Source organism: Pristiophorus japonicus, chromosome 2 (assembly GCF_044704955.1).
Source record: "Pristiophorus japonicus isolate sPriJap1 chromosome 2, sPriJap1.hap1, whole genome shotgun sequence".
Lineage (NCBI taxonomy): Eukaryota > Metazoa > Chordata > Chondrichthyes > Pristiophoridae > Pristiophorus > Pristiophorus japonicus.
In genome coordinates this window covers 203531777-203546333 of record NC_091978.1, presented here as the reverse complement: position 1 = coordinate 203546333, position 14557 = coordinate 203531777, and the positions used below count along the sequence as shown (strand labels likewise).

Genomic DNA, 14557 nt, shown 5'->3' with positions numbered 1-14557 from the left:
TGCAACATAAGAAATAGGAGCAGGAGTAGGCCATACGGACCCGCGAGCCTGCTCCACTATTTAATACGATCATGGCTGATCCGATCATGGACTCAGGTCCACTTCGGTTAAGAAACTGTCTATCTCTGTCTTAAATTTATTCAATGACCCAGCTTCCACAGCACTCTGAGGCAGTGAATTCCACAGATTTATAACCCTCTGAGAGAAGAAATTCCTCCTCATCTCAGTTTTAAATGATTATGCCCCCTAGTTCTAGTCTCTCCTATCAGTGGAAACATCCTCTCCACCTTGTCAAGCCCCCTCATAATCTCATACGTTTCGATAAGATCACCTCTCATTCTTCTGAATTCCAATGAGTAGAGGCCCAACCAACTCAATCTTTCCTCATAAGTGAACCCCCTCATCTCCGGAATCAACCTAGTGAACCTTCTCTGAACTGCCTCCAAAGCAAATATAATCCTTTCTTAAATATGGAAACCAAAACTGTATGCAGTATTCGAGGTGTGGCCTCACCAATACCCTGTATAACTGTAGCAAGACTTCCCTGCTTTTATACTCCATAAAGACGAAGATTCCATTGGCCTTCCTAATCACTTGCTGTACCTGCATACTAACCTTTTGTGTTTCATGCACCAGGACCCCCAGATCCCGCTGTAATGCAGCACTTTGCAATTTTAAATAATAACTTGCTCTTCGATTTTTTTTCTGCCAAAGTGCATAACCTCACTTTCCAACATTAAACTCCATCTGCCAAATATTGGTAAATTACAACCAATGCATCCACTATCCCTGCCGCTACTTCTCTTAAGACCCTAGGATGCAAGCCATCAGGTCCAGGGGATTTATCTGCCTTTAGTCCCATTATCTTACTGAGTACCACCTCCTCAGTGATTGTGTTAAGATCTGCCCCCCCACAGCCCCTTGACTATCCACTGTGTATATTTTAGTGTCCTCTACCGTAAAGACTGATGCAAAATATTTATTCAGAGTTTCTGCCATCTCCATGTTCCCCTTCACTAATGCCCCGGTCTCATCCTCTAAGGTACTAACATTTACTTTAGCCACTCTTTTCCTTTTTATATACCTGTAGAAACTCTTGCTATCTGTTTTTATATTTCGTGCTAGTTTACTTTCATAGTCTATCTTCCCTTTCTTAATCATTTTTTTAGTCCTTCTTGGCTGGCTTTTAGAAGCTTCACAATCGTCTAGCCTCCCAGTAGTTTTGGCCACTTTGTATGCCCTTGTTTTTAATTGGATACCATCCTTTATTTCTTTGGCTATCTTTTCTTTTATACCCTTTCCTCCTCACTGGAATATATTTTTCTTGAGAGTTATGAAATATCTCCTTAAATGTACGCCACTGTTTATCAACTGTCCTACACTTTAATCTATTTTCCCAGTCCAATTTAGCCAACTCTGCCCTTGTACCTTTGTAGTCTCCTTTATTTAAGCTTAGTACGCTGGTTTGAGATCCAACTTTCTCGCCCTCCATCTGAATTTGAAATTCAACCATGCTATGGTCACTCGTTCCAAGAGGATCCTTTACTAGGAGATTGTTTATTAATCCTGTCTCATTACACAGGACCAGATCTAATATAGCCTGCCTACCTGGGGATCGCTTGCCATGTAGGAGTTCCGAGTAGAGCGATTGCTTTAGGAGTCTTGTGTCGGGCATGCGGACAATGTGGCCCACACAACGGAACTGGTCGAGTGTGGTCAGTGCTTCGATGCTGGGGATGTTGGCCTTATCGAAAACACTGACGTTGGTACGTCTAACCTCCCAGGAGATTTGCACGATCTTGCGGAGACATCGTTGGTGGTATTTCTCCAGTGATTTGAAGTGTCTACTGTATATAGTCCATGTCTCTGAGCCATACAGGAGGGTGGGTATCACTACAGCCCTGTAGACCATAAGCTTGGTGCCAGATTTGAGGACCTGATCTTAGAACACTCTCTTTCTCAGGCGACCGAAGGCTGCGCTGGTGCACTGGAGGTGGTGTTGAATCTCATCGTCAATGTCTGCCCTTGCTGATAATAGGCTCCCGAGGTATGGAAAGTGGTCCACGTTGTCCAAGGCTGTGCCATGGATTTTGATGACTGGGGAAGCAGTGCTGTGTGACGGGGTCAGGTTGATGGAGGACCTTTGTCTTATGGATGTTTAGTGCAAGGCCCATGCTTTCGTACACCTCGGTGAAGATGTTGACGGCTTGCAATTCAGCCTCTGTGCACAGATGCAAGCGTCGTCCGCATACTATAGTTCGAAGACAGAGGATGGGACTGTCTTAGATCAAGCCTGGAAGCGACAAAGGTTGAACAGGTTCCCACTGGTTCTATAGTTTAGTTCCATTCCAGCAGGGAGCTTGTTGAGCGTGAGGTAGAGCATTGCAGCGAGGAAGATTGAGAAGAGGGTTGGCATGATGACGCAGCCCTGCTTGACCCTGGTCCGGACGTGGATTGGGTCTGTGGTGGATCTGTTGGTCAGGATCATGGCTGGCATGTCGCCATGGAGCAAGCGGAGGATGGCGACAAACTTTTGGGGGCAACCGAAACAGAGGAGGACGCTCCATAGTCCCTTGTGGTTAAGAGTGTCAAAGGCCTTTGTAAGGTCAAAGAACGCCATGTACAAGGGTTGGTGCTGTTCCCTGCATTTCTGTTGCCGTTGTTGCACCGTAAAGATCATGTCTAATAGTGGACGGAATCCACACTGTGACTCTGGGAGGAGCTCCTCAGCCACAGGAAGAAGACGGTTGAGGAGGATTCTAGCGATGACTTTCCCAATGGCCGACAACAGGGAGATTCCTCTGTAGTTGCCGCAGTCGGACTTGTCCCCTTTTTTTTAAAAAGATGGTCACGATTATGGCATCTCTTCAGATCTCCAGGCATGCATTCCTCCTTCCAGATGAGAGAGATGCGGTCATGCATTCATGCCAATAGTGCCTCTCCGTCATACTTTAGTGCCTCAGCAGTGATTCCATCTGCTCCTGATGCTTTGTTCTTGAGCTGACGGCTGGCCTTTCTGCCTCGTGCAGGGCTGGGGAGAAGGTGACGGGTATCATGCTGCGGGATCGAGGTGCTCCATTCCTCTATCTAACACTGCCACCGTGAGCAGCCCTGTTCAAGCAAAACCTGGGTCAATATGTATTTACATGGCTATTGCAGCACATCCTTTAACTCACCATGAGTAATGTTCTGGAAGATCTGCTTAGAGAGAGAAAGATACAGATATAAAATTCTTAATGACCTGTTAAGTATATGTTCCTCGGTTTGTTGTTTTGGAAACATTCAGTGATATTGTTGACTGCATATTATGGGCTTTGGCGGCAATAGCTGGTGCATTATGTGATCGGGAGAAGGATTAAGAGTTAACATCTGTGATGTAAGTAGCTATGTTGTATACTATACTGTATTGTGTTGGGCATGGGTTTTGTTGTAATGACTCAGATTTAACATGTTACAATTACATCTTTCTTTCAGTTCAGCGACCCATTGAGTCAACAATCTGCATTTGCCACAGCCTATGCTAAAAGAGAGATTCCCTGCAGGTAATTCCTAAAAAGAATAATTGATACCTGGCACTGATTACAGGCGGTCGTCTAATGGACAAGTTCAGATAACATCAGAAATCACTTAAAAAAATATATATATATATTCTTGAGTGGGCTAAACTGCCTTTGATTCACCCCTTAGTTGCTGTTATTTTGTATGATGTATCCTGATAATTTTATAGATTACTTTTAAAGTCATTTTGAGCAATGATGAAAATTACTGTAATAACATAATTACTGGAATTGTATCAAGAAATTAACTCACAGTAAATTCTGTGATGTGCTCTCAGATGTTTAAAACAATTTCTTTATTTGATACCATCAAGGCAGGAGGGGATTAACACACTTAGAAATAGTATGGCAAGTGGAGTTAACTGCAATATCAGTTTGATATCCTCATCAATAAATTACAGTGAGCTGTAATCACTTCATTATTGTTTTGCAAAGGTACTGGTCACAGTCAGTTTAAACAAGGAACTATTATGACAATAGATTTTATGAATTTGCACTCCTGATATAAAAGTTCATAGTTGGGATTTTCTTTTTTTTAAATGTTAATTTGTAATGTATACCCTCTAATTAGTATCTACATATATGTCACTAGATTGAAACAAAATCACAAGAAGTTGCATTATGCAACAAAATGTAAAATAGTGGTAAGATTCCTTTGTTGCCTAATTAACTCTTAAACTAAACAGGGCTATACTGATATGTGCATATATTGAACTTAGCGCTGGATTGAGGGTTCGGTATACACTGAATCCCTGAAGCTTTCTTGTGTTGTTTAGTGTGTATTATACGTTTGTTTCATTGGCCCCAAGTTTCCACACTATAAAAAACGGGCGCCCCTCCGAGCTGGGCGTCCGTTTTTCGCGCCGGAAAAAAACCGCGCGATTCTGGAGCGCCCTGCAGCTCCATGTCTGCTTGGCGCGGAGCCTACCACTCGCGCCGATTTTGTAAGTGGGAGGGGGCGGGTACCATTTAAATTAGTTTTTTTCCTGCCGGCAACCCTGCCCGTGCACGTTGGAGTGTTCGCGCACGCGCAATGTGAAGGAAACATTGGCACTCGCCCATTTTTGTAGTTCTTTGTAGCTGTTTAATTTTTGAACATTTTTTAATAAAAGCACATTGCCATCAGCACATCAGCACTGAGGCTTCTTGCAGTAGTGAGAAGGCTGCGGGAAGCCTCAGAAAGTTGAGACAGCCGTTTCCCTCCTCCCCTCCCCCCCCCCGCGGGAACGAACGGCTGCCTCCTCCCCCCCCCCGGCAGGAACGAACGGCTTCCTCAACTTATGAGGCATCCTGCAGCATTCTCCCTGGCTGAAGCACTTTCACACAGGTAGGAAGATGATTTGTTTAATCTTTTCTTTGCTTATAAATTTTTATTCAGGTTGGATTTATTTGTATAATATTTGTATAAGTATAAATAAGGATTTATTATAGAATTTAATTACTTCCCTTCCCCCCCCCCCCCCTCCCCCCACCTCGTTCTGGACGCCTAATTTGTAACCTGCGCCTGATTTTTTAATGTGTAGACAAGGTTTTTTCAGTTCTACAAAAATCTTCACATTGCTCCATTCTAAGTTAGTTTGGAGTACGTTTTCACTGTGGAAACTTTGAAATCAGGCGTCAGTGGCCGGACACGCCCCCTTTTGAAGAAAAAATTCTGTTCCAAAGTGAAACTGTTCTAACTGACTCGAACTGCAGAAAAAAAAATGTGGAGAATTGCGATTTCTAAGATAGTCCGTTCTCCACCAGTTGCTCCTAAAAATCAGGCGCAAATCATGTGGAAACTTGGGCCCATTGGGTGGCACCTGAATGTTGCTCGGTAGAATGCTGGCCTTTTATCACGGTCATTAAATCCTTCCTTGACTATTGACGTAAAGACCACCAATAACAACTGCAAAATACTCAACTAAGAGGATAGTTTGTAGTGAGAGTGTATCTGCAACACAAAACTGCACAATTTGCTGGTAATTGACACTGAATTTGAATTCTTAATTAGAAGTGAAAAGGACAATTGAAATAAAATCATATAACATTGCAGTAGGAGATCATTGAGGTTGGAGGCAAACTACCTGGTGTGGGCTATATGGAACGAATGTAATTCTGTTATTTTATCCCTGACACTAACTAAAATGGAGAATGTGTTTAATTTCTCAAATTCAGATAACTAAACACGAGACATTACCATATTGCTAATCAGTGGCATATGTGGATGTATGGATTCAACAATTATTTCAGATTTTTAAAAAATTAAATGTATTCTAATGGTACTGTGTACACACTAATTGCATTTTGAAAATTATAATGGTGATTTTTTTTTCTCCCGATTGTAAATTGCAATTTCTATGAAGGAATCACAAGGCTTAAATGGTCTCCACTTGTAATGGAAGAGATTACTCTAAATCAAATTAATTGATGATTTATCTCATTGTCATTTGTGGTACATTGCTCTGCACAAAATGGTTGCCCTTTTGACCCACACAACAGCAGTGACAAGTGATTTATTGTGCGAAATGCTTTGAAACAATTTGATGTGATAAGGCGCGATATAAATGAAAGTACTTATTTATTACAATGGTATTTAAAATCCAAATTCTTTAAATATTATTGTTTCATGCACAGCTTTTTCTCACCAGGTTGTTTCATGGTTCAGTCAGTCATAAACTGCAGTGGGACCAACCACCAGAGACTATTGCCTTTGACCCTCTTCTTACTACCTTAGCTGAGGTAAGATTGGCCCAAATTGCACTATGCCTTTATTCTATGCTTCACTAAACCATGTGGGTTCCGGCATCAATCCCTGGAGCACCGCATTCAGTACATCTCCCCAGCCTGACATCACCTTTATAACTGGTACCTGCTGCCTTCTCTCTCTCAGCCATTTCCTTAAGCACATCCAAACATTACCTAAGATACCAATTTTCTGTTTGTATAAGAGTTGTATAACAGCCGTTCATGCAGGAGATTGGGCCAAAATTTGCTGAAATAATAATGGCATCTGAACAACACATGTCATTGTTAATGTGTAAATCAACTAGCAACTTGTGGCGAGGAAGCAATACCCCATGAATTGCAAATCGCCACAAGTTGCTGGACGATTTACGCCGCTCCACTCGCCCTTAACCACCCCTTGGGTCCCATGAAGTTGCTACATTTGTACATTAATTGCCCATTAAACTCACGAGTGTTAAATCTAATAATTAATAGTATATACCCTTTAGCTACGTGATCATTGTTAATGACTGTCGGTTAACTTCTCTGGCCCAGAATGTGAACAATTCAAAGTGTGGAGTCTCATTCCTTCAAGGTAGTGAATTGTTGGAGATTTAAAAAATGTTACATTTAAAATGTTTAAATTTTTTTCTTACTTTTCCTTTCTGTCTCTTACTTCTCTCTCTCTTAATGCAATCTTTTTTTCCTCTCTCTATTTCTCTTTCTGTACCTGATTTCACTTTAATTCATCCTCCTTCTCAGTTCTTCCTCTGTTTATTTCTCAATCATTAAATGTCATTGGTTAAGGTGATACACTGTTAGTCCCATCATTCACCAAGGTCCCAGATCCCCTGTTGCCCTGGCCACACCATTATCAGCTCGCACTTCCAGCAATTTACAGGGCAATATATTTTTGAGCTGAAGGCTGCAGGAAAAGGTCTATCTAACTGGACACGCCATGAGATGCCTTGCTCTAGCCAATTGTGGCGCATTATAAAAGGCTTTTTGGAAGCCCAGGTATACTGTATCATAAGACTTTCCAATGTCCAGCTTGTGATGTCAGTCACAAGTTAAAGGAGGTTAATCAGGCAGGATCTGTCTCTTGTGATACTTGTTGACATTTATGAGCTTACTTTAAATTGAATAGACATCAAATTTCTTCTTAATGCTTAATTCCATCCTTTTGCCAGTTATCAATAAGTCTGTACTTATTTGGGTTTCTTCAGTCGACTTTTTTGAAAATAGGTGCTACATTGGCTTCTTTCCAATTCAGTGAGACTTCCTGTAAGCACTGACTCCCTCGTACTGACTGTCAGCAATTTCTGCATTTCATCCCTAATCTCACTTGGCACACTCGGGAATATGCTGCTTGTCTGTGGTTGTTGACAAAGTTGACTCACCTAGCACAACCTCTCCTCCATGGTCCACCTCTATGGGACTACACATGCTTAGTTAGAAACACAGAAGCATAGAAAATAGGTGCAGGAGTAGGCCATTTGGCCCTTTAAGCCTGCACCATCATTCAATATGATCATGGCTGATCATTCACCTCTGTACCCCTTTCCTGCTTTCTCTCCATACCCCTTGATCCCTTTAGCCGTAAGAGCCACATCCAACTCCCTCTTGAATATATCTAACGAACTGGTCTCAACAACTTTCTGTGGTAGAAAATTCCACAGGTTAACAATTTTCTGAGTGAAGAAGTTCCTCCTCATATTGGTCCTAAATGGCTTACCCCTTATCCTTTGACTGTGACCCTTGGTTCTGGACTTCCCCAACATCGGGAACATTCTTCCTGCATCTAACCTGTTCCGTCCCGTCAGAATTTTATTTGTTTCTATGAAATCCCCTCTCATTCTTCTAAACTCCAGTGAATACAGGCCCAGTCGATCCAGTCTCTCCTCATATGTCAGTCCTGCCATCCCGGGAATCAGTCTGGTGAACCTTCGCTGCACTCCCTCAATAGCAAGAATGTCCTTCCTCAGATTTGGAGACCAAAACTGAACACAATATTCCAGGTGAGGCCTCACCAAGGCCTTGTACAACTACATTAAGACCTCCCTAATCTCACACTCAAATCCCCTAGCTTTGAAGGCCAACATGCCATTTGCCGCCTTCACCACCTGCTGTACCTGCATGCCAACCTTCAATGACTGATGTACCATGACACCCAGGTCTCGTTGCACCTCCCCTTTTCCTAATCCGCCGCCATTCAGATAATATTCTGCCTTCATGTTTTTGCCACCAAAGTGGATAATCTCACATTTATCCACATTATACTGCATCTGCCATGCATTTGCCCACTCACCTAACCTGTCCAAGTCACCCTGCAGCCTCTTAGCATCCTCTTCACAGCTCACACCGCCACCCAGCTTAGTGTCATCTACAAACTTGGAGATATTGTACTCAATTCCTTCATCTAAATCATTGATGTATATTGTAAATAGCTGGAGTCCCAGCACTGAGCCCTGCGGCACCCCACTAGTCACTGCCTGCCATTCTGAGAAGGACCCGTTTATTCCTTCTCTCTGCTTCCTGTCTGCCAACCAGTTCTCTATCTACATCACTACATTACCCCCAATACTATGTGCTTTAATTTTGCACACTAATCCCTTGTGTGGGACCTTGTCAAAGGTCTTTTGAAAGTCCAAATACACCACATCCACTGGTTCTCCCTTGTCCACTCTATTAGTTACATCCTCAAAAAAATTCGAGAAGATTTGTCAAGCATGATTTCCTTTTCATAAATCCATGCTGACTTGGACCGATCCTGTCACTGCTTTCCAAATGCAGTGCTATTTCATCTTTAATAATTGATTCCAACATTTTCCCGACTACTGATGTAGGCTAATTGGTCTATAATTCCCGTTTTCTCTCTCCCTCCTTTTTTAAAAAGTGGTGTTACATTAACTACCCTCCAGTCCATAGGAATTGATCCAGAGTCGATAGACTGTTGGAAAATGATCACCAATGCATCCACTATTTCTAGGGCCACTTCCTTAAGTATTCTGGGATGCAGACTATCAGGCCCTGGGGATTTATCGGCCTTCAATCCCATCAATTTCCCTAGCACAATTTCCTGACTAATAAGGATTTCCTTCAGTTCCTCCTTCTTGCTAGATCCTCAGTCCCCTAGAATTTCCGGAAGGTTATTTGTGTCTTCCTTCGTGAAGACAGAACCAAAGTATTTGTCAATTGGTTCTGGTCCTACTTCTCTGAATGTAGCCATATCTCTAGCCATTACCTCCCTTCACTCTCAAGTAGTCAGCTTGCAACTACCCAAGGTTCCATCTTTAGTTCCCTTTTTTTCATCGTTGAAATTATTGCTCCTTGGCAACATTTTCGGTAGGGATGGAGTCAGCTTCCACATGTATGATGATGATATATAGTATTACCTCTCCAATACCACCTTTGACTCCAGAACCACTGTGCTATTAGATTGATTGACAAGTTGCGAATAAGCCAGAACTTTCTCCAACATTGGCAAAACTGAAGCCATCCTGATTTGCTCCAGCCAAGATTGCCATGCCTTTGTTCCTGACTTCCTCCCCCACCTGCCTGCTCACAGAGTGAGCCAGTGTGAAACTTTGACATCCTGTTTAATCTTGAGCTGTGTTTCAAACCTATCTAGGGCCACTTATTTCCACCTAGATGACATCACACACCTTCACCATTATCTCATCATATTTCTGCCAGTATTGAAACTAATTTCCTCTCGACTGTACTTCTCCAGCAATCTCCTCGCTGAATTTCACTACATAAAAGCCAATTCATACAAATCTCTGAATGTCTCTTCACTCCTCCAGTGCAATGAATTCAAAATCCTCATCCCCATTTACAAATCCCTTCATAATCTCACTCCACTCTACCTCTGTAACTTCCTCCAGCCATATCTTTTCCAATTTTATTCTTCTGTGCATTTCCCTCTCCCCTTCCAGACAAGGCATAATCATAGTCCTATTGGGAACTCCTATCTTTGCTTATGAGGCTGATGAGTTTGCGCCTCAGGCACATGGCATGTGCTAGTACCTCCACACCAGAATATACAGGACAGAGGCATTTGATCGAGGACCATTGCCTATGAAGGTTTATTTTTCCAAAGGAAGCTGTCATCGAGATGTGCCACATGCCAGTGATTAGCCCGACAATGAGATTCATTTAGCTACAAGAGTCATCATAAAGAACACCTTTGCATTTTAAGGATCGCACCAGGTGCATTCTGCGGTCTAGTTCAGTGAGTGTTTCCAGGATTAAGATGGTGTGCTATATGGGATGGTTGAGTTGATATTGACTGTCCTGGCAATCGGATGCCACTCCTGCTTTGCTGCATGCCAAAAAATCCCTCTGTCCTTTGCCTGACTTTACTTCTACATCTTCATCTGTGATCCTGAGGGGTCCTGCAGACCTCAGATCTTCTTCAAGTTGGCAAACTTTCTGTTGTGAATCCAAAATAATGTTTTGTGTTGTGACCCATTTAAGATGATACAGGTCTTTAAATTGTGCAACAGCAGACTAATTTCTGCACCCAAGCGGTGAGCTCCCAATTGAGCTCTGAATCTGCTCCACCATTTATTTGCTTGGGATTTTGCCCATGTAGAAAATCTAGGTTTGATACTTTTAAAACAAATGTAGAGATCTCTGACTGTGACAATCTAATTCTTATCAATTCATACTTGTGAGACACCTTTTACGGGAAGTTTTTCTCTGTGCTCCAAATAATCATAAAACTAGTCTTTAAGAATGAGTTTGTGATTTTGTTGCACATAGCACACATACGCAGAAGTGTACAGATGTCGCTTCTAATAGTTGATATTTCTGTGGAATATGTTTCCTTTGTAAGGGTTTGTCAGTTGGATGGGAACAGTAGATAAGCAGTGGCAAACATTTAAAGAAATATTCCAAAATTCTTAACGAATATACATTCCATTGAGAAATTTTAAAACTCCATGGGAAAAGTAATCCATCTGTGGCTAACTAAAGAAGTTAAGGATAGTATTAAAGAAGAGGCTTATAATGTTGTGAATAGTAGTGAACCTGAGGATTGGGAGAGCTTTAGAAATCAGCAAAGGATGACCAAAAACGATAAATTTGAGAAAATAGAATCTGAGAATCGCAAAGTCTGAGACACGAAAAATTATAATGGAGAGTAAGGAAATGGCAGAGAATTTAAACAAATATTCTATATCTGTCTTTGCAGTAGAAGACACATTAAGCATACCAAAATAGTGGGAAACTAAGGAGCTAATGAGAGTGAGGAACTTAAAGTAATTGATGTCAGTAGAGAAAAAGTACTTGAGAAACTAATGGGACTAAAAGCCAACAAATTCCTTGAACCTGATGGTCTTGCATCCTGGGGTTCCAAAAGAGATGGCTGCAGAGACAGTGGATGCATTGGTTGTGATTTCCCCAAAATTCCCTGTGTTCTAGGATGGTCCCAGCAGATTGCAAGATAGCAAATGTAACCCCACTATTCAAGAATGGAGGAAGAGAGAAAACAGGGAACTACAGGCCAGTTACCCTGACATCAGTTGTCGGAAAAATGCTGGAATACATTATTAAGGAATTGGTAACGGTATTTCGAAAATCATAATATGATTGGGCAAAGTCAACAGGGTAGAAAGTCAGGTTCACCCGAAACGGGTCACACCTACCACTGTTGAAGTGCTTTTTCCACCGATGTGGATGAGGACCTCCTGCGTGAAATTCAGCTCTTTGGCAATTTTTTTGGAGCGGGCCGGAAGCCGGTCATAATGGAGGTGGAAGTGCGGCAGCGAGCTCTCTAGAGGGCGGAATTGAAGACGGACGGAGTCTCCGCTGCTGTCAAGTCATCAGCCTGACGCTGATGATGTCATGATACGTGTGCATCACCACGTCTCTCCCCTTCACTTAAAGGGGAGAGTCTTTGCCATTTTAAAACTTCTGTCCACTGGGCCACCAGAGGGGGTGCCAGGCTGTCTGTTGGCCGAACCCGGGGGCATAATTGTCAGCCCGACAGGCAGTCGACCAACAAAAAAAATAACATGGCGTCCATGGCAGTGCCCCTTCCCCTTGAATGAGCACCGCACAGCCATGCCGCACACACTGAAAACACAGTGCACTGACAGGAAAAAGCTGTCAGGGGTACCGTGCGAAGGGATGAAGATTTTTGCAGGTGAATTTAGAGGGAGGTGTGGGGGATTGACGGTGCGCGCTTTGATTATGTACTTAGGAGGGGTCGGTAGCAGCAGGGCAGAAGTGGGAACAGCCGGAAAAACCCCCCGAGGTGAATTTCGATGGCAGTGGCCATTCGACCGCAAATCGGACCCACTGGACTCCGCCGCTTGGCCGCTGCTTTCCGGCGGTAACAGGCCTTTTCAGGAGGCTGAATTTCAGCTCCAACATGTTTTTATGAAAGGAAAATCGTGTTTAACAAATTTATTAGATTTTTTGAGGATGTAACTAGCTTTGTCGATAAATGGGAACCAATGGATGTAGTAAATTTGGATTTCCATAATGTTATGTATGAATAAAAAGTCTGACCAGATACTGTGAGCTCAAAGTAAAGTGTGACCTTAGTCTTTTATTGCAGATCTCCAAAATGCCTCTCCAGCCTGTGAGGCCTCCTGAAGCACCTGTGCTCCCAAGGAATTGTGGAATCCCTTGGGACTCCAGGGGGAGGAGCCCTCTGGTGGCTATACAAGGTATTTATAAGTTTACATATATAACAACACTCCCCCTCCCTCAAAGTCAATAGTGTAACTATTTACAAGGTGAGTCGATCTGGGGCCTTTCTTTCCCTGGTTGATCGTCTCGGTGCAAACGCTGGTTTTGGTGAATCGTTTGTTGGGCCCTCACTGGGCTGCTGTGCAGCTGGCCAGGCAGGGCTGCCTGGTATGGTGAGTCCTGCTGGGTTGCTGTGGGTGATGGATTCTGCTTCGTGGTCAACTGCAGTGTCGGTTGCCATTGGTGTGTATGTTGGTGGCTCAAAGAAGATAGGGTCCAATGTGGGTTGCTCTGGATAGTCCGTAAATCTGAGCTTGATTTGGTCCAAGTGTTTCCGGTGGATGAGTCCATTTGAAAGTTTGATCCGAAACACCCTACTCCCCTCTTTGGCCACAACAGTGCCGGGAAGCCACTTGGGACCTTGTCCGTAGTTCAACACAAATACAGGATAATTGATTTCAATTTTGCGTGACACATTTGCGCTATCATGATATGTACTTTGTTGAAGCCGCCTGCTCTCTACCTTTTCATGTAGATCAGAGTGGACTAACGAGAGCCTTGTCTTAAGTGCCCTTTTCATGAGCAGTTCAGCGGGTGGAATCCCAGTGAGCGAGTGGGGTCTCGTGCGGTAACTAAGCAGGACTCGGGATAGGCGCGTCTGCAGTGAGCCTTCAGTTACCCTCTTCAAGCTCTGCTTGATGGTTTGCACTGCTCTCTCTGCCTGACCATTGGATGCTGGTTTGAACGGGGCAGATGTAATATGTTTGGTCCCATTACGGGTTATGAACTCTTTGAACTCGGCACTGGTGAAACATTGCCCGTTGTCGCTCACGAGGATATCAGGCAGGCCGCGCGTGGCAAACACGGCCTGCAGGCTTTCAGTGGTTGCAGCGGACGTGCTTGCCGACATTATCTCACATTCAATCCATTTGGAGTACGCATCTACAACCACTAGGAACATTTTACCCAAAAATGGGCCTGCGTAGTCGACATGGACCCTGGACAATGGTTTGGAGGGCCAAGACCATAAACTTAGTGGCGCCTCCCTGGGTGCATTGCTTAACTGCGAGCATGTGTTACATTTGTGCACGCAGGACTCTAAGTCCGCATCGATACCGGGCCACCACATGTGGGATCTGGCTTATTGCCTTCATCATTACAATGCCTGGGTGAGTACTGTGGAGATCACTGATGAAAGTGTCCCTGCCCTTCTTGGGGACCACTACCTGATTACCCCACAGAAGGCAGTCTGCTTGTACAGACATTTCATCTTTGCGCCGCTGGTACAGCTTCATCTCTTCCTGCATTTCCACTGGGACACTGGCCCAGCTCCCATGAAGCACACAATTTTTTTACTAGGGACAGTACAGGGTCCTGACTCGTCCAGGTTCTAATCTGTCGGGCTGTGACGGGTGATTGCTCACTCTCAAATACTTCCATTCCTATGACTAAATCTACGGGCTGTGCCATTTCCACCCCCGTGGTGGACAATGGCAGCCTACTGAGAACATCGGCACAGTTTTCTGTGCCTGGCCTGTGGCGGATGGCATAGTTGTATGCGGACAACGTGAGCGCCCATCTCTGGATGCGGG

General features: G+C 43.6%; 1 protein-coding gene across 6 annotated transcripts in view; it reads left to right on the top strand.

Annotated features, from left to right (window-relative positions):
- LOC139233030 (PACRG-like protein) overlaps nucleotides 1-14557 on the top strand; it is a 78748-nt gene that overhangs the window by 39112 nt on the left and 25079 nt on the right. For all 6 annotated transcript variants that reach the window (XM_070863573.1, XM_070863560.1, XM_070863550.1 and 3 more), the window contains 2 exons: nucleotides 3475-3542; nucleotides 6188-6278. In XM_070863573.1, coding sequence (XP_070719674.1) covers nucleotides 3475-3542; nucleotides 6188-6278 — 159 coding nt within the window. The remainder of the gene's footprint in view (nucleotides 1-3474; nucleotides 3543-6187; nucleotides 6279-14557) is intronic.